Here is a 24,492-nt window from a genome sequence, read left to right as displayed (position 1 = left end):
CCCAGGCAGTGACCTCTTCCTGGACAACCTCTGCAATGTCCTGTGCTCGGACCTGTGCAATGTCTGGTGCCTGGACCTGTGTAATGTCCCATGCCTGGCCCTATGCAATGTCACATGCTTGGACCCATGCAGTGTCACGTGTCTGGACCTGCGCAATGTCATGTGCTGGACTCGTGCAATGTCCTGTGCCTGGCCCTGTTCAGTGTCACATGCCTGGACCCATGCAATGTCATGTGCCTGGACCTGTGCAATGTCATGTGCTGGACTCGTGCAATGTCCTGTGCCTGGCCCTGTTCAGTGTCACATGCCTGGACCCATGCAATGTCATGCTCATGGTCTGGACCCATGCAATGTCATGTGCCTGGACCTGTACAATGTCACATGCCTGGACCCATGCAATGTCTCGTGCCTGAACTAGTGCAATGTCCCATGTCTGGACCTGTGCAATGTCACGTGCTTGAACCCATGCAATGTCTCATGCCTGGACTAGTGCAATGTCACATGTCTGGACCTGTGCAATTTCATGTGCCTGGATCCTTGCAGTGTCTCGTGCCTGGACCCATGCAATGTCTCGTGCCTGGACTAGTGCAATGTCACATGCCTGGACCCGTGCAATGTCACGTGCCTGGACCCGTGCAATGTCTCGTGCCTGAACTAGTGCAATGTCACATGTCTGGACCTGTGCAATGTCACGTGCCTGGACCCTTGCAATGTCTCGTGCCTGGACCCATGCAATGTCTCGTGCCTGGACCCATGCAATGTCACAAGCCTGGACCCATGCAATGTCACGTGCCTGGAACCATGCAATGTCTTGTGCCTAGACCCATGCAGTGTCATGTGCCTGGACCCATGCAATGTCTCGTGCCTGGACCCATGCAATGTCACGTGCCTGGACCCATGCAATGTCACGTGCCTGGACCCATGCAATGTCACGTGCCTGGACCCATGCAATGTCACGTGCCTGGACCCATGCAATGTCACGTGCCTGGACCCATGCAATGTCTCGTGCCTGGACCCATGCAATGTCACGTGCCTGGACCCATGCAATGTCACGTGCCTGGACCCATGCAATGTCTCGTGCCTGGACTAGTGCAATGTCACATGTCTGGACCCTTGCAATGTCTCGTGCCTGGACTGAACACTTGAATACTCGTATAGAGTCCTTGCTGAGGAATGAGACACATTGGGGGAGATTTACTATAACTGGTGCACACAGAATCTGTTGAAGCTGTACATAGTAACCAATCAACTTCCATTTTTTATTCTGCCTGGGCCAGTGCAATGTTCCTGGCGATGAACTCTTCCTGGACAACCTTTGCAATGTTGCTTGCCTTGGCCAGTGCAGTGTTGCTTGTATGGCCCTGTGCAATGTCTTGTGCCTGGCCCTGTGCAATGTCCTGTGCCTGGACCCCTGCAATGTCCTGTGCCTGGACCCCTGCAATGTCCTGTGCCTGGACCCCTGCAATGTCCCGTGCCTGGACCCTTGCAATGTCCTGTGCCTGGACCCCTGCAATGTCCCGTGCCTGGACCCCTGCAATGTCCTGTGTCTGGACCCCTGCAATGTCCTGTGTCTGGACATCTGCAATGTCCCATGCCTGGACCTGTGCAATACTGTATAGAGTCCTTGCTGAGGAATGAGACACATTGGGATTTATTTACTAAAGTTGGTTCACTCAGAATACAGTTGCAAGAAAAAGTATGTGAACCCCTTGGGATTACGTGGAGTTTTGCATGAATTGGGCAAAAAATGTGCTCTGAACGTCATCTAAGTCACAACAATAGAAGAACACAGTCTGCTGAACATAATACTACACAAAGATTAGATGTTGCCATGGTTTAATTGCACATAACATGTAAACATTCACAGTGCAGGGAGGAAAAAGTATGTGAACCTTTGGACTTAATAACTGGTTGACCCTCCTTTGGCAGCAATAACCTTAACCAAACGTTTCCTGTAGTTGCAGATCAGACCTGCACAACAATCTGGAGTAATTTTGGACCACTCCTCTTCACAAAACTGTTTCAGTGTAGCAATATTCTTGGGATGTCTGGTGTGAATCGCTCTCTTAAGGTCATGCCACAGCATTTCAATCGGGTTGAGGTCAGGACTGTTGCAGCCATTGTTTTGTGGAATTACGTATGCTTTGGGTCATTGTCCTGTTGCATCACCCATCCTCTGCGGAGCTTCAGTTGGCGGACAGATGGTCGTACGTTTTCCTGCAAAATGTCTTGATAAACTCTGGAATTCATTTTCCCATCAATGACAACAATCCGTCCAGGCCCTGAGGCAGCAAAGCAGCCCCAAACCATGATGCTCCCTCCGCCATGTTTTACAGTGGGGATGAGGTTTTGATGTTGGTGTGCTGTGCCTTTTTTTCTCCACACATAGTGTTGTGTGTTCTTCCCAAACAACTCAATCTTGGTTTCATCTGTCCACAGTATATTTTGCCAGTAGTGCTGTGGAACATCCAGGTGCTCTTTTGCAAACTTCAAATGTGCTGCAATATTAATGTGCTGCAATATTCTTTTTGGACAGCAATGGCTTCCTCCGTGGTGTCCTCCCATGTACTCCATTCTTGTTTAATGTTTTCCTTATTGTAGATGTGTCAACAAAAATGTTAGCATGTGTCAGAGATTTCTGTAGGTCTTTAGCTGACACTCTGGGATTCTTCTTTACCTCATGCAGCATTCTGTGCTGTGCTCTTGCAGTCATTTTTACAGGATGACCACGACTAGGGAGAGTAGCAACAGTGCTAAACCTTCTCCATTTGTAGACAGTCTGTCTTACCATGGACACATGAACATCAAGGCTTTTGGAGATACTTTTGTAACCCTTTCCAGCTTCATGCAAGTCAACAATTCTTGATTGTAGGTCTTCTGAGAGCTCTTTTCTGCGAGGCATGGTTCACATCAGACAGTGCTTCTTGAAACCAGTAAACCCAAAACAGGTGTGTGTTTTTTAAGGGCAGGACAGCTGTCAGCAACACATCCAATATCATCACACTGATTGGAGTCAAGGTTGGCTCACTCCTGGCTCCAATTCGCTCTGGGAGAAGTCATTAAGCTAGGGCCTCACATACTTTTTCCTCCCTGCACTGTGAATGTTTACATGTTATGTGCAATTAAACCATGACAACATCTAATGTTTGTGTAGTATTAAGTTCAGCAGATGGTGTTCTTCTATTGTTGTGACTTAGATGACGTTCAGAGCACATTTTATGCCCAATTCATGCAAAACTCCACCTAATCCCAAGGGGTTCACATACTTTTTCTTGCAACTGTATTGTGCATTTCTGCACAGTAACCAATCAGCTTCCAGGTTTTATTGCTAAAGCTTAATTGAACAAGCTGAGGTTAGAAGCGGATTGGTTACCTTGCACAGCTGCACCAGATTCTGAGTGCTCCAGTTTTAGTAAATCTCCCCCATTGCTCTTCTTGGAGTCACTAATATCACTTTTAACATGAAGACTCTACAGGGCATTAACACAGTCCCATCTGAAGGTCATTACCTTACAATTTTAAAAAGATACAAAAAAAATTGTAACCATTCAAGGTCAGTAGCACCAAGTGTAGGGTTGTTGGGATAGTAACCAACTGTATGTTCATTTTCTGAGTTCCTGGAATTCCACATATTTTGTACAACCTGAGTTCCAGCCTTCCTCTGTCTTCCATCTTCTAGCTGTGTCCTCTGTGATTAACTGTTTCAGAGGCCGAGGAAAAGCTTAAAGTGTATCTAAATCCAAGAAAAAGATTTGATAGTATTATAGATTACTGGTCGTTCGATGTAGTGGCTGCATTAGTTTTTCCTTTTCCACACTTCTTCCTTTTATTTTAACCTGGTAATCCTGCCATTAACCCACTTCCTATCCTAGAGAGACCATGTATATGCTTTAGCGCAAGAGTCTCCAAACTTTTTAAACAAAGGGCCAGTTTACTGTCCTTCAGACTTTAGAGGGGAAGACTGTGGCCAGTGGAAGTAAATAATGCCCCGTATTTGGTATTAGGGGGAGAAATAGTGCCCCTTAATTGGTGTCAGTGGGAGGATTTAAGCCCATTGTTGGTGTGAGTGGGAAGATTTAAGCCCATTGTTGGTGTGAGTGGGAGGAAGTGCCCCATCATTGGTGTGAGTGGGAGGATTTATGCCCCATTGCTGGTGTGAGTGGGAGAAAGTGCCCCATCATTGGTGTGAGTGGGATGATTTATGCCCCATTGTTGGGGTGAGTGGGAAAAAGTGCCCCATCATTGGTGTGAGTGAGAGGATTTATGCTCCATTGTTGGTGTCAGTGGGAAGAATTGTGCCCCATCACTGGTGTCAGTGGGAGGAAATAAGCCCCATTGTTGGTGTGAGTGGGAGAAAGTGCCCCATCATTGGTGTGAGTGGGAGGATTTATGCCCCATGGTTGGTGTGAGTGGGAGAAAGTGCCCCATCATTGTTGTCAGTGGGAGGATTTATGCCCCACTGTTAGTGTGAGTGGGAGAAAGTGCCCCATCATTGGTGTGAGTTGGAGGATTTATGCCCCATTGTTGGTGTGAGTGGAAGGAAGTGCCCCATCATTGGTGTGAGTGGGAGGATTTATGCCCCATTGTTGGTGTGAGTGGGAGAAAGTGCCCCATCATTGTTGTCAGTGGGAGGATGTATGCCCCATTGTTGGTGTGAGTGGGAGAAAGTACCCCATCATTGGTGTGAGTGGGAGGATTTATGCCCCATTGATGCTGTCAGTGGGAAGAATAGTGCCCCATCACTGGTGTCAGTGGGAGGATTTATGCCCCATTGTTGGTGTGAGTGGGAGGAAGTGCCCATCACTGGTGTGAGTTGGAGGATTTATGCCCCATTGTTGGTGTGAGTGGGAGAAAGTGCCCCATCATTGTTGTCAGTGGGAGGATGTATGCCCCATTGTTGGTGTGAGTGGGAGAAAGTACCCCATCATTGGTGTGAGTGGGAGGATTTATGCCCCATTGTTGCTGTCAGTGGGAAGAATAGTGCCCCATCACTGGTGTCAGTGGGAGGATTTATGCCCCATTGTTGGTGTGAGTGGGAGGAAGTGCCCATCATTGGTGTGAGTTGGAGGATTTATGCCCCATTGTTGGTGTGAGTGGAAGGAAGTGCCCCATCATTGGTGTGAGTGGGAGGATTTATGCCCCATTGTTGGTGTGAGTGGGAGAAAGTGCCCCATCATTGTTGTCAGTGGGAGGATGTATGCCCCATTGTTGGTGTGAGTGGGAGAAAGTACCCCATCATTGGTGTGAGTGGGAGGATTTATGCCCCATTGTTGCTGTCAGTGGGAAGAATAGTGCCCCATCACTGGTGTCAGTGGGAGGATTTATGCCCCATTGTTGGTGTGAGTGGGAGGAAGTGCCCATCACTGGTGTGAGTTGGAGGATTTATGCCCCATTGTTGGTGTGAGTGGGAGAAAGTGCCCCATCATTGGTGTGAGAAGGAAGATTTATGCCCCATTGTTGGTGTGAGTGGGAGAAAGTGCCCCATCATTGTTGTCAGTGGGAGGATTTATGCCCCATTGTTGGTGTGAGTGGAAGGAAGTGCCCCATCATTGGTGTGAGTGGGAGGATTTATGCCCCATTATTGGTGTGAGTGGGAGGATGTATGCCCCATTGTTGGTGTGAGTGGAAGAACGTGCCCCATCATTGGTGTGAGTGGGAGGATTTATGCCCCATTGTTGGTGTCAGTGGAAGGATGTGCCCCATCATTGGTGTGAGTGGGAGGATTTAAGCCCCATTGCTAGTGTGAGTGGGAGAAAGTGCCCCATTATTGGTGTGAGTGGAAGGAATTAAGCCCCATTGTTGGTGTGAGTAGGAGGAAGTGCCCCATCATTGGTGTGAGTGGGAAGATTTATGCCCCATTGTTGATGTCAGTGGGAAGAATAGTGCCCAATTCTTTGTGTCATTGGTAGGAATAGTGCCTCAAGGGCCGGATAAAGGCATGGAAAGGGCTGCATCTAACCCCTGGGCAGCAGTTTGGAGACTACTGCATTAGCGCACCACATCACTAACTTATTACCATGTATTTTGCTGCAATGCTTTTTTTTTTTTTTTTAAAGGTACGTGTTCTCTGTAGCTCCATTTCTGGACAATGGGCAGCTCATTCAAATGAACCATGTAAGATGCACATAAAAACACGCATCTATGCACATGCATTGTGGCGTGGCATAGATGTGAATGGGGACTTAAGATTCTTCTGAAAGCAGTCCTCCTTCTGTGTATCAAAAAAAAGAATTCTCCAGGAGATCAGACTGAAGGAATCACACAGAAACATATAATAGATCGGCAGCAGTAGGTGTAGATAAGCTGTCTCTGTGTTGTACACAGCTAATATCTCCCCGGCAGAGCACTGAAATCCTGTCATTTCTCACAAGGCCGGGAGCTGAGGCCAAGACAAACACAAGAAGCTTTTCATTCTCTTTGCTGCAGAGGAAGAAAAGATGGAGCCTGGGATGAGGAGCCTGATGTCTGACAACAGCCGATACGTAGAGTCCTTCCGCCTCTTCTTACAAAATTCCACCGAGCACCAGTGCATGCAGCACTTCATAGAAACCAAACTGGCCGCCATCGTGTCCAGGTACGGTACCCGGCTCTCCTGTTCTGCCTGCTGGTGCTTTCTCTTGGTTGTGTTCTTCTGTGACAGTGAGATCTACGCAATGTCCTGTTATGTTGGCAGTGAAAGGGTCAATTGTTTAATCATGGGTCTAGGCCTGTGTATGAACATTAGACTGTGGGCGGCCATGCATGAACGTCCTGGCCATGAACAATCTTTGTAACAAAATATCTCTCTATAGAAATGCAAGTTGTGCCTATGGAGAAAGGAGGGGGAGCATGACCATGTGGGCCCCCTTCGGGGGAAACAATAGTGTTCAACCATTTAGGTTGGCTTTCCCTTAAGAAGCATCTGTCAGAGGGCATCAGCCAGGGTCACAGAGGGGCCCACGAACAATCACACATTAAACATCCGGAGAAGGCTAATGGTCTCCAATGTGACCAGTATAGGCTAAGTGTACACAGGAATTGCTTTTTTTATGCTCCTGACCTGCATTTGGGAAGGATTTGGAACAAAGAGTTAAAAACTTGAACCTTAGAGAAGCCCACATTGGTGTTTATCCCTACACATGGGGAGTTGGCTTCCATTGTGTTTTGGCAAATACATGCTTTGTGATGCAGTCTCTGGATTGCTTTTCATCCTCTATACAAGTCAGCAGAAAGCAAAATCAGTTCAAAAGCAACACATTAGTATAGCTTCCAACTGTCCCTGATTTCCAGGGACTGTCTCTCTTTTGGAACAAAGTCCCTCTGTCCCTCTTTATTCATCAGTTGTCCTTCATTTTGGGCTGATCTATTTCGTTGTATATAAAATGTACTATTTATCTTTCAAAAAGTGTTTCACTGTGCTAAACCTTTCATCCAGTTTCTAAATTGTTGCATTTGTACATTTCAAAGGCCATAATAAACATATAGTAGTGGTAAAAAAAAAGTATTTTTTTTTTATAATTCTCCTTTAACCACTTACCGTCCGGCCACTTTATATAAACGGCCGGACAGTGGCAGTCCAGGGGGGGTTGCCGTTCATAATCGGCGCCCACCATTTTGGCCTTTGCGCACTCCCTGGGAGCGCACAGCACTTCGATCCAATACCTGCTGTGTCCTCGTCGTACGGGACCTCTGTACGAGGTCCCGATCATGTGATACCTGACTGGCCAATCAGTGATCACATGCAGAGTAGTAAGCAAGATGTCACTTCTGACATCATTGCTTACTACATGTGAAATCTGTGAATGATCACAGAGGTCACATGGTACAAGGCTATTCACAACAGCCTTGTACCATGTGACAAGCTGTGACCAATCACAGCTCTCACAGTATTTCTCAATGGCTGCAGGAATGCAGCCAGAGAGAAAAAGAAATGATTGCTTTTACAGCCTTTATGGGTGTAAGAGCAATCAGTGTAAAAAAAAAAAAATCTTCATCACCCCCCACAAGTAGTACAGTGTCACCATGGTTACACTGTATTGCTAGGGTGACAGTATGTAAAAAAAAAACATAAATAATAATATAAAAAATAAAGTAAAAATGTAAAAAATGTTTTCAAATATTATAATTTTTGGTTATAAACTAATTTGGGTTATTTGTTTTTTACTAAAAAGATGACTGAATAAGTCTTGGCCAAGATTTATGATGAAATATTATTTATTTGCAAAATTGTATAAGAAAAACACTTTTTTAAAAATTTTTTGAACTTTTTCATTTATATAGAAAAAAAATAAAAATCCCAGTGAAGAATAAATACCACCAAAATAAAGCTTTATCTGTCTCAAAAAAATGCAAAAAAATTCATATGGCTACAGTGTTGCGCTGAAAGCTGAAAATTGGCCTGGACAGGAAGGGGGGGGGGGAAGTGTCCGGACTTGAAGTGGTTAAGGGGGCAAGGCAGGGGGTGTGTCCTATGCCTACATAATTTTGCTAATAGGTGCCCCTTATTCCCATCTCAAAAAGTTGGGAGGTATGTATTAGCAAGCCATCAGCTGAGCAATCAAAATGATTAGTAACTGACTGATCTGTTCACATTATTGAAACAATAATTAGTTTGCAATTCACAGCAGGCCCGGAGGGAAGACACCCAACCGGGAACACTCACAGGATATAACAGAGATGTATAGCAGAGTAGGTCTCGGATTTTTGAACAGTTTGTTTTGAGGGCCAGAATGTGGCCTGGCCGGTCTGTACCTAAATGGGGAGGCCTCCAGGAAGGGGAGCGTGGCCCTATCTTTTCCCTACTTGTCTGGAACCTCTCCCTACCACTGTTCACTTTTCCTGACAGACGGGTGACCTGTCTCTACATTAACGACACGCTAAATGTGCGCCAAGCCCAGAAGCCAGGGTCTGCCTGAAATAAGATGGCCGCCAGAGTCACATGGGGCAGCAGAATCCAGTCTGGTAGCTTCCCCAGATACCCAGAAAACCATAGAGGAACCATGTACCTCTAGACTTCCTCTCCCTCTGCAATACCGCTGCGGTTGAGCACCACCTGCAGTGGAGAAAGTAGACTGTGCTTGCCTACGAATACACAGTAGTGTTGCTAGACCCTGGTACCCAGTGCAATGTGTGGCTACTTCTCAAAATAATTAATACCTCTAGGAGCTGCTTCTGCCATCCTAACTTGCCCTATGGATTTGCCATCCACATGTGGAACAGGAAGGATCATTGAGAGTAAAGGGATAGAGATGTGGAATCTGGAGGAGAGTAATGGTTCAGTAGAAGCAGGTGATAGGGCAGCAGAGGGTGGGAGTTGATGGTGCATTAAAAGGAGGATAGTGGTGCAGTAGATGTGAGTGATAGGGCAGCAGAGGAGGGAAGAAATGGTGCATCAGGAGGAGGGTAGACGCACAGTAGAAGGGAATGATAGGGCAGCAGAGGAGGGAAGAGATGGTGCATCAGGAGGAGGGTAGAGGTGCAGTAGAAGGGGATGATAGGTCAGCAAGTAAAGGAAAGAGATGGTGCATCAGGAGGAGGGTAGACACACAGTAGAAGGGGATGATAGGGCAGCAGAGGAGGGAAGAGATGGCGCATCAGGAGGAGAGTAGAAGTGCAGTAGAAGGGGATGATAGGTCAGCAAGTAAAGGGAAAATGATGGTGCAACAGGAGTAACTTGATATGGTGGGAATGTGATGGCACAGCATGGAGGAGAATGGGATGATGGGGCTGCAATGAGGAGATCTTGCTGTTTTGATAGGTGCAAGGGAACCATTGCTGCAGGAGGGGAGTTGCAGGAAGATGTAAAGAGGACATAGAGCTAGGCAGAGCTATCATTAGACACTGAAAATATAGAGGACATTGTAATTATAGGGCACCCTTACCATGGCAGAAATAATAGGAAATGTGGAAGCAGCACATAATTCATTTGGGGTGTTATGGCAGCCTAATGCACCCCAAGATACCAGTTATGGGGGGATATGGAGTTGAGGAGATATAGTAGGTAGGTGGTATGTGTTTGTGGCTGCTGCATGGGTGAGAACTGATTCATTAAATATGATAAATAGAAAAGTACAGTATATTGCTAATATATATTATCCACACCTCTACAGTCAAGCTGAGATTCTGTCCACACCCACAATCAACTGTCTGCCACCATTTACATCTAACACAGAGGCTTTGTTTCTACAGGACCTTCCAGAAGCCCAACAGGGCCTCTTAGTGTGGTGCTGCAGATAGTGCCTAGTACAAATCCCACTTGGACCTGTAGCTGTGTTTGGGCTTCTAATTAAATTATATAGGTAGAGCATAGAGTTGACACCTGGCTGGTAAATGCTAAAAGTGTGACTTGTTGTGAATGTTATTGATAAGGAAGAGATCAAAAAGCTGATATTTTCCCAAAAGAAACGTCAACCTGACCTGCAGTGAATTGTCCTATTACCAATACAACCAGACATAACTCCCACTGGCTGACTCTCGGTCAAAAAAGGTCACCTTATCTGTAGAAGATCTCCTGTGTATGAGCAGATGTAGATCTTTGAGGCTGCCAAAAATCATGTCAAACAGCCATGGTACAGGTTTTAGAGATAACAGTTATACATGTTTGTGATTTAGAAACATTTTAGGGCCTTCTAATCAAAATAGGTGGTGGTAGTGTTGTGAGCCAAGATTGGGAATTATGTTCTCTGAAATAGGAGATGAAGGGGTATGGGCTGGATGGTTCAAGATATTCCCTGGTGTCAAGGATTTTTGTTTTATATTACATACTGTAGGTGGGAAAGCATATGCGATTATTGCATTTGGGTGTAGGGAACCGCTATTATGGGGGGGAGAGAGAGAGTAGTAGGATCGGTCCAACTGGTGGGCCAGATTATGGGAGAGGAGTGCAAAATTAAAAGGGGGTCTAGAAGTCTTGTCTTTGATTTGTGAATACAGCACTCTAACATCCACTTCCATTAGCCAGGTGTAATTTCAACAGTTGCCCAGGCACATTCAGCACCCAGTGCCAATAAAATATTTGCTTATGAAAGTGGATGGCCATAGACCAGAAGTAAGCTCATATGGCAATGGCAATGCCATCCGCTTCATTGTTTATGTGATTATGTGATACTATGTGATACTTTTAATTGTGTTTTGTAAACCTGTTTACAAATAGAAGAGTTTTTATTGTTTCGACAGTTTGCTAAACACATTTGTTGGGTGCTAGTTGCACTTCCAATTAATACGGTCCCAGGAATAATCAGTCTGCTGCAAATGAACAATTGTGTTTCTCACAGTCTTTTCTAAACACCAGTGCCTCTATTGAAGAGGACCTGTCACCTAATCCACATCCCACACATAAAAGTGGACTGGGTTCCCGTTTTATGAGGTCAAACCTATTTCTGAAATCATAGCTAGTGTGTAGATGATGTTGGACATTTAATATATACAGTTGTGTTCAAAATAATAGCAGTCAGACATCACTAACCTGATCAATCACTGTTTTTGGTAGAAATAATATTTCTACATGGCAAATAATTTACTAGCAGGTGTAGTAGAGTAATAGAAATCCAACAGACCCAACAGTCATGACATGCATGCTGCTGATTCTGTGTAATTGAATCACTAATTGAAAGGGGCATGTTCAAAATAATAGCAGTGTGGAGTTCTATTAGTGAGGTCATTCATTCTTTGAAAAACAGGTGGCAATTATTGCCCTTATTTAAGGAAGGAAGGCAGCAAATGTTGTACATGCTGGTTACAGTGCAATTCTCTCTGAAATTCTGAGGAAAATGGGTCGTTTCAGACATTGTTCAGAAGAACAGCGTACCTTGATTAAAAAGTTGATTGGAGAGGGGAAAACATATAAAGAAGTGCAGAAAATGATAGGCTGCTCAGCTAAAATGATTGCAAATGCTTTAAAATGGCAACCAAAACCTGAAAGGCATGGAAGAAAGCAAAAAAGTACCATTCGAATGGATAGAAGAATAGCCAGAATGGCAAGGACTCAGCCAACAATCAGCTCCAGGAAGATCAAAGAAGATCTAAAGTTACCTGTGAGTACAGTTAGGGCTCGTTCACACTAGGCTGTTTTGCCAACGCTTGCCAAACGCCCCTATAGCGTTTGGCAAGCGTTGGTCCGGCGTTTGCGGAGCGTTTTTTAACGCTCGGCAAACGCTCCGCAAACGCCGCATGCGCGGTTTAGCGGCGGTTGCTAGGCATTTGCCGAGCGTTAATAATGCCCCACAAACGCCTATAATGCAGTTTGAGTGGTGTTACCGCTCCGCAAACGCCCCGCAACCGCGTCGCAACCGCACCGCAAACGCCGGCCGGGCGTTTGCGGAGCGGCACCATAGACGAGAATAGGAGGCTTCAAAGCCTCCTGACTCGTCCAGAGGCGTCCGTTTTGCCGCGACGCAACGCGACGCGACGCAAACGCTCCCGTTAGAACAGCACCATGTGCTGTAATGTGCAGAATTGGCAGAGGCGTTTGGGAAGCGGTAAAAACGCTTCCCAAACGCCTCTCTGCCGCCTGCACACAAGGCTAGTGTGAACGTAGCCTTACAATTAGAAGACGCCTATGTGAAACCAAGCTATCTGCAAGAAGCCCCCGCAAAGTCCCACTGTTGAAAAAAAGACATGTGCTGAAGAGGTTACAATTTGCCAAAGAGCACGTTGACTGGCCTAAAGAGAAATGGCGCAACATTTTGTGAACTGATGAAAGTAAGATTGTTCTTTTTGGGTCTAGTGGGCAGAGACAGTTTGTCAGACGACCCCCAAACACTGAATTCAAGCCACAGTACACTGTGAAGACAGTGAAGCATGGCTGCGCAAGCATCATGATATGGGGATGTTTCTCATACTACGGTGTTGGGCCTATTTATCGCATACCAGGGATCATGGATCAGTTTGAATACATCAGAATACTTGAAGAGGTCATGCTGCCTTATGCTGAAGAGGAAATGCCCTTGAAATGGGTGTTCCAACAAGACAACGACCCCAAACACACCAGTAAACGTGCAACATCTTGGTTCCAGACCAACAAGATTGACGTTATGGAGTGGCCAGCCCAATCCCCGGATCTTAATCCAATAGAAAACTTGTGGGGTGACATAAAAAATGCAGTTTCTGAGGAAAAACCAAGAAATAGAGAAGAACTGTGGAATGTAGTCCAATCATCCTGGGCTGGAATACCTGTTCACAGGTGCCAGAAGTTGGGTGACTCCATGCAACACAGATGTACAGCAGTTCTCAGAAACAGTGCGACTACAACTAAATATTAATTGATTCAAAGGAAAGCAAAATCTTCAAACATTTTTCAGTTTATATAGTGAATGTTTGAGTTGGTAAAGAAGAATACAAACACTGCTATTTTTTTGAACAGTCTAATATTCACTTTTCTTCAATTTGTTTAGAGGAACAACACAAATTTGATCTATTTTTCTTCATGTTTTGATTTGGAATAGAATGTGTAGTGTTCCCAATGCATTTGTGTGTATGGAAATATTAGAGCTATTAGAAGGATTTTGAGCTTTATTCACTTTTTTCAAGACACTGCTATTATTTTGAACACAACTGTATATAAGGATGACGGGTGATTTCACGTGACATTGAGGGATATACAGTGGGTATAGAAAAGAATCACCCCCCTTTAAAATAATCAAATTTTGTTGCTTTGCAGCCTGAAATGAAGACAGACACAGTTTTCGTTTTATCCAACTGTATTTGCATACATATGTGCAACTTATGCCATCCAAGTGAAAGATATAGCACCAACATATCAGAAACATTTTTAAAAATTCAATAACAGAATCACTGAGTTGGAAAAAGGATCACCCCCTTGTGTCAGAATTTTGTTGAACCACATTTTTCTTTAATCCAGCCTTTAGTCTGTTGGGATATGTCTCTGCACGTCTACATTTTGCAATATTTGCCCTCTCTTTGCAGAACTGCTCAAGTTCAGTTAAATGTTATGGTGACCATTTGTGGGCTGTAGTCTTCAAGTCATTTAACAGATTTCCAATGGGGTTTAAGTCTGGGCTCTGACTAGGCCATGCGCGTTCACCTTTTTCTTGTTCAACCACTGTGTGGTAATTTTTGCTGTGTGCTTTGGGTCATTGTCACGATAGAAGGTAAACCTTCATCCCACTGACAACTTTCTGGCAGAGGGCAGCAGATTTTCCTCAAGAATTTGCACCTGACTGTCCTCTCCCCTTATCTAGCCCATGGGGGTATAGGAGTACTCAGTCTGTCTTTCTCTTTTTGTTTGGCGGGTTGGTGACTGCCTTCAAGCCTTATGCTGGGCTGGCTCCTTACCTGCCTCACAGGCCAATGAGAGACAGAGGACGATGAGACAGAGGAGATCCTCCCTTCCAGAATCCTGACTGCAGGTGGGCTCCCCTCCCTGGGGCCCCCTCCAAGGCTCCTCACTCCAGCCTTCCTCTCTCCATTTTCCACCTGACACTGCCCTGCTGCTCAGGCTCTGCTACTTTTAAGGGTTTTTTTTGGGTACCATGCCCAGCCTTCTACCAGGGAATTGACCAAAGTCCCTCAAACATGCAGGAGCCTTTTCCCATCCTCCGCCCCTCTTCCAGAAAGTTCTCTACGTTTCTGGAAGGGTGGGAGGGCTCCAGAAGCCCTGACCTGTTAGAGACTCCCAGCCTGCCCTGAGGTGAACTCCTGCCTCACTCACAGGCTGACTCACCCCAGGCTGCTGACTCGGACCTGGAGGGTGTTACATCCAATAAATGGACCAGGGCAGATGTCTTTTGGAATTTGTTCTACTTATATCAGATGATTTTCTATTTATTGACTGTGCCAGTGCAAAGTACAACAGATTTGTTTAACACGTGCTTGGTAATTGTATGCTCAGACCACTTCATCTTTAATGCTTTGATTTTCTCTTGCCATGTCTTTCTCAGCATAGGCGATGGGAAGCCAGTCATCAATGTCCTTGGAGTAGGAAGTGGCTCAGGTAACATCAGCTATTCACAGACATTACAGATTAAATTTATACAAACATTATGAACAAATCCACACTGACAGAATATAATAGGCACTCTACTGTGCCTGCTCCTGACATAATCTTGATTATCCACCACCCCAATCCTCCATTTCATAACTCCAAAAATCCTATGCGCATACCAGATTTCAGGAAATCTTTGACCAGGGATGGGTACCCATCTTCCATGTACTACCATGTGACAGCCATCAGTCCTTTCTACTGGCTACTCATATATTGCATTGTGGGGGTATAGTGGAAATTTGCTCCATACAGGAGCATGCCAAAACATTAGAATGTCTTTGCATAGGGATGGGCCACCATCTTTTTACCCTTCATCACCATGTGAAAGTCATCAGTCCTGCCTATAGGCTGCTCAAATAGTGCATTGTGGAGAGGCATAGTGGGAGCATACCCCATACAAGGGCATACCAAACTTTAGAATGTCTGTGCAGAGGGATGGGGCTCCATCCATCTTTCCTGTATCACCATGTGAAACTCATCAGTCCTGGCCAGGGGCTTCTCAGATACTGCATTGTAGAGGGCAAAGTGAGGATGTGGTCCATATGGGTGAATGGCTGTGGGTTATTGTGGGGGTAAGGATAGGTCATAGTTACATAGTTAGTCTGGCTGAAAAACCATTAAAAAAAAAAGTTATAATCCTATACCCACAGTTGATCCAGAGGAAGGCAAAAAAAAATTCAGCAAAGCATGATCCAATTTGCTCCTGCAGGGAAAAAAATTTGCCCGAGAGGCAATCAGATATTCCCTGGATCAACTTTACCTATAAATGTTAGTATTCAGGCCTTTTTTAAAGCAATCCACTGAGCTGGCCAGTACCAACTCTTGAGGGACTCTATTCCACATTTTCACAGCTCTCACTGTGAAGAAACCTTGTTTGGAGATTAAATTTCTTTTCCTCCAGGTCTGGTCATTGGAGGTGAGCAACCTGAGTTCTCAGCGCAGCTAGAAAACTGAAAACTGACCACGCTGTGCTCTCATGCCTAGCGTGGTCAGTTTTTAAATAGGAAAGCAGAGATACTGGCAGGAACACCAGGGATTTTTCATACAGGAAGCAATACAAATTGAAAAGGATACATTTTCATACAAGTACATGGTACAGCAGGAACATATCAGGAATATGAAATGTTGGGTTTACATATTCTTTAACTACCTCCCGCCCGCCATATAGTAATATGATGGACGCAAGGTGGTTCTCTCATTCTGGGAGGACGTCATATGACGTCCTCCCATTCTCACTGCACATGCGCGGCACCCACAGCACGCAGTGCGGCGATTGGCGGTGCTCTGTGTCCCTCGGACACAGCGGATCACCGATCCACGGAAAGAGCTGAAGATGTCGGCTCGGTCATGCTGACAGCTTGTGAGGAGAGGAGAGCCGGTAATCGGTATTCCTCGGAGGGGACATGTACACAGATCAACAGAGCACTGATGATCAGTGTGCCCTGATGATCTGTGTAGCCCCAGCAGCGCCGTCTGTCAGTGTCCATCAGTGCCAGCTCTCAGGGCTCATCCATGCCACCTACTAGTGCCCATCTGTGCCACATTTCAGTGCCCATCAGTGCCATATTAATGCCACATATCAGTGCCCATCTGAGCTGCCTTTAAGTGTCACCCATCAGTGCCAGTCAGTGCCACCTATCAATGCTAGTCAGTGCCACCTATCAGTGCCAGTCAGTGCTGCCTATCAGTGCCAGTCAGTGCCGTCTATCAGTGTGCATCAGTGCCGCCTAACAGTGCCAGTCAGTGCCACCTAACAGTGCCAGTCAGTGCCGCCTATCGGTGCCAACTATCAGTACCGCCTATCAGTGCCATATATGAGTGCTGCCTTTCAGTGCCCATCAGTGATGCCTGTCAATGCCCATCATTGGCACCTACCAGTGCCTCCTCATCAGTACCCATCAGTGCCACCTATCAGTGTCCATCAGTTCAGCCTATCCGCGCCCATCACTGCAGCCTCATTAGCGCACATCAGTGAAGGAGAAAAATCACTTATTTACAAAATTTTATAACAAAAACTAAGAAAAAACTTTTTTTCTTTCAACATTTTCAGTGGTTTTTGGTTTAAGAAAAAATAAAAATCCCAGAGGTGATTAAATACCACCAAAAAAAATGATAAAAATTTCATATGTGTACAGTGTTGCATGACCGCGCAATTGTCATTCAAAGTGCAACAGCGCTGCAAGCTGGAAATTAGCCTGGACAGGAAGGGGGTATGAGTGCCCGGTAGGCCCCGAAAGGGAGCAAATAAGAGAAGTTCATTGTTGGGGCTTTTTTGACAATTTAAACCCTACAAAACATGGAACACACTACAGAATAAAACAAACTACAATATTTTGATTTATTTCTTGAAGTACTAGAAACATGAAACCTGTTTTCCTTTTTTTAAGGTGAAATAGACTTGCAGATGCTCTCCAAGATTCATGACAGATATCCTAAGGTCTCCATTAAGAACAATATTGTTGAGCCCAGCCCTGAACAGTTGTTGAGCTACAAAGGTGAGCCTGCTATCTGCACTTTGCTCTTTTAGCACTCAGCCAGACGACATACAGTAAAGCAGGACAAAGTTACTTCATTCTTTCCAAAGTTCATGTTGAAGACAAATTCAATCACATTGTGTTCTGCATCTACAGAGCGTGTGGCCAAGACATCCGGCCTGGACCATATAACCTTCCACTGGAACAAAAAGACTTCTACAGAGTTTGAGGTTCAAGTGAAAGAGGAGAAGCAATATACAAACTATGATTTCATTCATATGATTCAGGTTGGTGCCATGTTAGCTATGAACTAGATCCATAAATCAAAATAAGAAAATAACTGACGGTATTAGTTCCAGTTTTAAAAAAATGCCCAGCAGTAATAAAAATTGGAAAGCTGCTCTCACTGCTATACTCTCTTTTCTGTCCCCTGCAAAAAATCCACTCCTCCACTAGATGGTGCTGCTGTTCTTGGCTAAGGGATGACCAGTGTCATTCAACTCACTTCCTGAGTCTAGACTGTCATGGACACACCCATCTGGGGTTGTGCATTACAGCAACTTGGGCTCACAGTACTATTACAGTGAACAGTGGTACATCTTTTTTACATTGCGGAGTAGAAGTGTAGTGGAGCGAGAACATGCATGGTTACTTACTGTGTTAATGTGATGGGCAGTCTCACTGACTAACAGGAAAGCTTAGGAGGTAAAACTTTACAGGAAGGCCTCTTTCACACACACGCAGTGTCCACCACCCTCTGAAAAGCGTTATGTGATGGATCACTTTTCAGAGGGCAGTAGAGCAGCGGCTGTCAGGCATTCAGTTGGCGATCCATCCACCTCCTGGAGATTTTGTAATAGGATACTGCACCACAGCCTCAAGCTAATTCTTGCCTTGTGTCATTACAGATGCTGTACTATGTCAAGGATATTCCCGCTACTTTAAAATTCTTCACCAGCTTGCTTTCGGCAGAAGGGAAACTTCTTATAATCCTTGTATCTGGTAAGACATGAGCAAAACACACTTGTTTGTCTGGATGGAGACACACCCAGCTGGACACTCATAGTCCGACTACCTTAATAACCTTGGTCTTAAAAGCGGGCAACTGAACATAGTCCAACTATCTTAACATCCATGGCATTAAAACTAGCCAACTGGACATAACAAGTGGCCAAATGAACATAAATAGTTCAACTATCTGAACAACCTTGGAATTAAAAGTGGCCAACTGGACTTGATCTGCCTTAAGACCTAAGCAGATTCACTGCAAAACTGTCTCTCAATGAAAACTCAATAAAAATGATTGAAACAGAAAAGTGGCCAACTGAACATACTGTAGATAATCCAACCAGCTTACCATCCATGGCATGAAAAGTCACCAACTGAACATAGATAGTCCAACTATCTGAACAACCTTAAAATTAATTGGCCAACTGGACATAGATAGTCCAACTATCTGAACAACCTTGGAATTGGCCAAGCGGACATACACTCACCAACCACTTTATTAGGTACACCTTGCTAATGCCAAGAAAATATCCCCCACACCATTACACCACCAGCCTGAGCCTTTGATACAAGGCAGGATGGATCCATGATTTCATGTTGTATACACCAAATTCTGACCTTACCATATGAATGTCGCAGCAACCAGTCTGCCCATTCTCCTCTGACCTCTGTCATCAACAAGGCATTTTCAGCCACACAACTGCATCCACAATCATTGGATATTTTCTCTTTTTTTGCACCATTCTCTGTAAACCCTAGAGATGGCTGCGTGTGAAAATCCCAGTAGATCAACAGTTTTTGAAATACTCAGACCAGCCCGTCTGGCACCAACAACCTTCCATGTTCAAAGTCACTTCACCATGTCTACATGCCCAAATGCAGCCATGCCATGTGAATGGCCTTTTTAACAGTTTGTGTTACCAAGCAATTGAACAGGTATACCTAATAAAGTGGCCGGTGAGTGTAGATAGTCCAACTATCTGAACAACCTTGGAATTAATTGGCCAACTGGACATAGATAGTCCAAATGTGAGAATGAAATGTACAAGCAGAGTGCCTTAGATCTCACACTGCAGATATGAGGCTACAGAACAGGAGTGCCTAGGAACATTTATGTACTGGGAAGTGCACTGCAATTTTTCAAGAGGCATTCCAGACAATTGGACATTTTTCTGCCTTCAAATGTAACTAAAGGCACAATTAAAAAAAAAACAAAATTGCATAGAATAAGGGAGGGCTATAAACCCCATCACTTTTTTTGCCATCTGTGTCCCATTGGGGATATTTCTTTACTTCCTGTCCCATAGCCAAAACAAGAAGTGAGAAGAAGTCCCTCCAAAGGGAGGGAATCCTGGGGTGTCACCAAGGTCACCAGAACTAGTGTCCCCATTTAAAGATTTCCCCTCTGTCACTGTTCTGATGTCAACCCAAAACTTGAGATTTTCCTTTACCTTAACTTTTGATGGTAACAGTAAACAGGTCAAATAGAGAGGGTGAATCTCCCTAACGAGCCATTCTATCCAAAATTTAAAAAAAAATTGCCTTTAGTTGCACTTTAAGGTGACGACGCTGCTCCATATATGCAGTAAGCAATGTCACTCTTGGACAAGAAGTGTGTTACTGGCAAGATCACCAGGTGAAAATAAAGTGAAAAAAGAAAACAAAAGCAACCACCACATCTAAAGACTGGTACAGTGAAATGTATACATTTTTGTTCTTGCATTAAGGTACTGTACATTATTATTATTATTATACAGTATTTATATAGCGCCAAAAAGTTTGCTCAGCGCTGTACATTATAGTGGGGGGACAGTACATGAGACAATACAGTAACAATACAATACACGAGGGGTTCGAGGGCCTTGCTCCTTGGAGCTTACAATCTAGGAGGGAGGAGATAGCGGTACAGGAGGAAATGGCTGTGGGGGATGGAGTGGTAGGAGAAGTGGAGGAGATCGGCTGTTAGGTGAGGGCTTTGTAGGCTTCCCTGAAGAGATGGGTTTTCAGGGTGCGCCTAAAGGTGAGGAGGGTAGATGACAGTCTGATGGATTGGGGTAGTGAGTTCCAGAGGATGGGGGAAGACCTGGAGAAGTCCTGGAGTCCGGCATGGGAGGAAGAGACCAGGGAACTGGAGAGTAGGAGGTCTTGTGAGGAGCGAAGAGTAAGTGTTGGGTGGTATTTGGATATCAGGTCAGTGAGGTAGTTTGCGGCAGTATTATGACAGCTTTGTACGTCAATGTTAGTAGTTTGAATTTTATGCGTTGGGCAATTGGAAGCCAGTGGAGGGAATGACAGAGGGGGGTGGCGGATACGGAGCGGTTGGTAAGGTGGATGAGTCTGGCCGCTGAGTTCAGGATAGACTGAAGCGGGGAGAGTCTGTGATGAGGTAGGCCGGTGAGGAGGGAGTTGCAGTAGTCGAGTCGTGAGATAATAAGGGAGTGAATGAGTTGTTTAGTAGTGTCTGGGGTTAGGTACAAACGTACTGTATTTTGGAGATGTTGCGGAGGTGGAGCCTGCATGAATTTACCATTATAAGGTTCATGTGAAGTTAGGCGTCAAGTGTTAGGCTCTGGTTAAGGGCTAGGCTTCAAGGGAAAGCTTAGGTTTTTAGACTAAATGGGGAATGTTCCATTTGCATTTGAGCCCAACTCATTAAGTTTAGGGCAGCAGTCTCCAAATTGCTGCCTGGGGCCAGATGTGGTCCTTTGCTTGCCCTTATGAGGCCCATTGGGGCTCTATTCCTTCCACTGAAACCAACAATGAGGCATAATTCTCACCATTGACACCAACAGTTGGATACTATTCCTCCCACTGACACAAATGAGAGGCCACTATTCCTCCCATTGACACCAACAATGGGCCAATATTCCCTCTCCGAATACCAAAAATTAGGCATTATTTACTCCAACTAACACCAGGACATTTTCTACTCCCATTGGCCACAGGCTGACCCCCCTAAAGTCTGAAAGACATTAAACTGGTCCTTTATTTATTATGGGGGGTTGAGAAGTAAGGTGTAGCCTATTACTTGCTCTGGTAGGCTCCCTCCATCTGTGCAACTGGCCTCTAAAGTCTCTTTTCTAAGATTGTCTGGCCAGTGGTTGCATGGTGAAGGCATCAAGTAGAGTGAAGGCCCAATAGTTCTTTATTCTACATTAGGACAGCAAGGAACCATCCTTGGTCCAGAGTGTCAGAGAGAAGAGGACAGTGCTGAAGCCTCCCAAGGCGAGGTACGTAATTATTTCTACAGCTTATTTCCTACCCCTAATGGGCATGTAACCCTTGCACTGTCGGAAGGGGCTCACTGCTAGGGTAATTTTTGTGCAATTACCAGAGTTGAAGTTTATGGCCACCACCATTGTATCTGGAGAGTTTAGAAATATCTTGATAGCGAGGCATTTGAACCACCATCTATCCAAAACAGAAATATCATTTATGGGTATATTGTTACCCTTCAGGCATTTGTCCACTTTGTTTCTAGTATCCATTTATGAGTATAAAATATTTTCTTTAAAAAATAAACTTGGCTTCACTTTTGCTAACAGGAAAGAGTGGGTGGTCTACGCTGTGGAAGAAATATGGATCCCGCTTACCTCTGAACGATATGTGCCTGTACATCACAGCGGGCGACATTGTGGACATGTTGAGTTCGATGGGCGCCAAGTACCAGAGTTATGACCTAAAATCTGACATGGACATCTCAGAGTGTTTTGTAGAAGGGGACCGGAATGGGGAGCTGCTTCTGGACTTCTTAACGGAAACCTGTGATTTTAAGAAGAATGCCCCAGCTGACCTTAGAGAGGCCGTCATAGAGGACCTGAAGAGCTCTGGGTGCAGCTCTATGAGGGACGGCAAAGTCATTTTTAATAACAATCTTAGTGTGATTGTGGTTGAGAACAAATAGGCATCACCCCCAACCACAATGGCTTTGCCTATTTCAATTAGGAGAGACTTGGCATCCACCAAGATGGAAGAACTTCACATTACATTGAGAAGACACTGCCCCTGTACCAAGGCAGAATGCCCCGTGATTTTACATCAGTTTACTCTTTCAGATTAAGCAGGACTTTCCCAGTACCTCTCTGTGGCACTGTAGCCTTTTACTGGTCATGCTCTGCAAAATTTCTTTCAAAAATGACAACTCCCTGCATTCAGTACATCAAAGGATTGCAGCAGGGAGTTTGTTTCTTGTCTGATCAATGGTGTGCAAAATTAGAATATTATGGGTCTATGCAGTGCTGCTGTTAGAAATCATGGGGTCCCATACAGCCTGCCCCAGTCCCTCTTTCTGCAGCCTCAGCTGCACTGGACAGGGAATGAATGAGAAGTGCTCTGTGCTGAGCGGCTTCCTGTTCATTCACAAACCAAAGCATATTAAACACAGTTTACTATGCTTTAGTTATGAATGGACACAGGAACGATCATTACTGATTGCTCACTGTGTTCATTCAGGAAAGGAAGGAAGGGGGCAGTAAATGACATGTTTACTGGCCCCCCAGCTCTCCTTCCTGAAACAATCCCTGTGTGACTGAAGCAGCTTCTGGCAGGAGAGGAGGGAAGCCAGAAGTTCTGGGGGGGGGGGGGGAGGCACACAGGAGGGCCCAGACAGCAGCTGGAAGTGGCAGATACAAAAAACGATCCCCCTGATCGCAGCCAGCCAGAAGGAGAGAGCCAGCAGTGCTGCAGGGGGATCCAGAAGAGTCACAAGACAGTACAGCAGGCCCTCCTGCTTGGGAGGTGCCCGGGACCACCATTGAATTGATGGGGCCTGGATCTGGTACAGGAGGGTCAGCTGTACTGCCTTATCAGCGGCCCTAGGTCTATGTATAAAACATTTGTTGTGTGGATGTGGCAAATATCTGCACATTTTGAATGAAAATCACCAAATTTTCTCTTGTATATGTATTTCTTATAGCTTAAGTGCCACCTAGTGTTTTTTTCCATATATACCTCATTCGGTAAAAAAAATGCATTATAGCCACTAGGCAGCGCTGATGATATTGAAACTACATATATTAGAGAAAATACGGCAATTTTCATTCTCTTTGTCACATCTGCACAATGGACATTCTAAATATAAACTCCTAAGCGTGTATAAAGAGAACTTCGGTGTAACAAACATTATTGATCTGATTACTTTAATATGAGTTCTTTGTAATCTACAAAAGCCAAATTCCAAAGAGCACTCCATTTATGAGCTGTGCAGATTCCCCTCTCCCTTACTCATGTGTTACCAATCAGATTCAAACTCCCAAGGCAGATTTACATTTTGAGACTTTCTATATAAAAGAGAAGCAAAGAGCTTGCAATGAATTTATTTAGGAATCCTTCTCCTGTGGTACAAGCCGGGGTTCTCAGATAATCAGATAACAGATAACGGGGAATGGAGTAACCTGATGTACAGCTTTGCTCAGTATATACATTTCTAGGCTTAGTGGGTTTATTCATAAAAAAATTGGCAGAGCCATTTGTCCTGCAACACTTCATGTACATTTGTTCTATGCGAATGATGACAAAATCAAATGTTACTAGGCTATTTTCTCTACAGGTCGGGTGTTCTTCATTCAGAATAGCATGAATCAAAAAAATACTGTGCTATGGCCACTAGATGTAGCTGATGATCATAATAAATAATATTATTAAATAAATAATTTACTTTTTAATGTATTTATAAACGATATAGGGTCTGGGATTAAAAATCCCATTTCAGTCTTTGCAGATGACACCAAGCTGTGCAGTGGAATATCGTCCTTACAGGATGTCTCCAATTTACAAGCCGACCTCAATGTACTGTGTAATTGGCCAACTATGTGGCAAATGATGTTTAATGTTGATAAATGTAAGGTTCTGCACTTGGGGGCTAAGAATATGCATGAATCATAAATACTGGGGGGGTACAACTGGGGGGGGGGTCAATGGTGGAGAAGGATCTGGGAGTTCTGGTAGATCACAAGCTTAATAATGGCATGCAATGCCAAGCTGCAGTTTCTAAAGCGAGCAAAAATCTCTCTGGTATTAAAAGAGGTATAG

The 24,492-nt window shown here is 44.8% G+C and overlaps 1 protein-coding gene across 1 annotated transcript; it reads left to right on the top strand.

Moving 5' to 3' along the window:
• The first annotated feature begins 6,078 nt into the window (after positions 1–6,078).
• Positions 6,079–24,113, top strand: LOC149436222 (histamine N-methyltransferase B-like). The gene is made up of 6 exons (XM_089661843.1): positions 6,079–6,574; positions 14,877–14,929; positions 17,368–17,475; positions 17,611–17,741; positions 18,363–18,456; positions 22,008–24,113. Exons 1-6 carry the CDS (start codon positions 6,438–6,440, stop codon positions 22,364–22,366), a joined length of 882 nt encoding a protein of 293 aa, XP_089517969.1. The 5' UTR covers positions 6,079–6,437; the 3' UTR covers positions 22,367–24,113.
• Positions 24,114–24,492: the final 379 nt, after the last annotated feature.

This window comes from Staurois parvus, unplaced genomic scaffold (genome assembly GCF_062004578.1).
Source record: "Staurois parvus isolate SC_StPar_1 unplaced genomic scaffold, SC_StPar_1.0 ptg001397l, whole genome shotgun sequence".
Taxonomy (NCBI): domain Eukaryota; kingdom Metazoa; phylum Chordata; class Amphibia; order Anura; family Ranidae; genus Staurois; species Staurois parvus.
The sequence above is the reverse complement of the archived record's forward strand: the minus strand, read 5'-3'. Positions and strand labels throughout refer to the sequence as shown.

Coding starts and splice junctions, on each gene's coding strand:
- LOC149436222 (XM_089661843.1), top strand. CDS start 6,438: ATGGAGCCTGGGATGAGGAGCCTGATGTCTGACAACAGCCGATACGTA. Junction 6,575..14,876: donor CTGGCCGCCATCGTGTCCAG/GTACGGTACCCG, acceptor TGTCTTTCTCAG/CATAGGCGATGGGAAGCCAG. Junction 18,457..22,007: donor TCTTATAATCCTTGTATCTG/GTAAGACATGAG, acceptor TTTTGCTAACAG/GAAAGAGTGGGTGGTCTACG.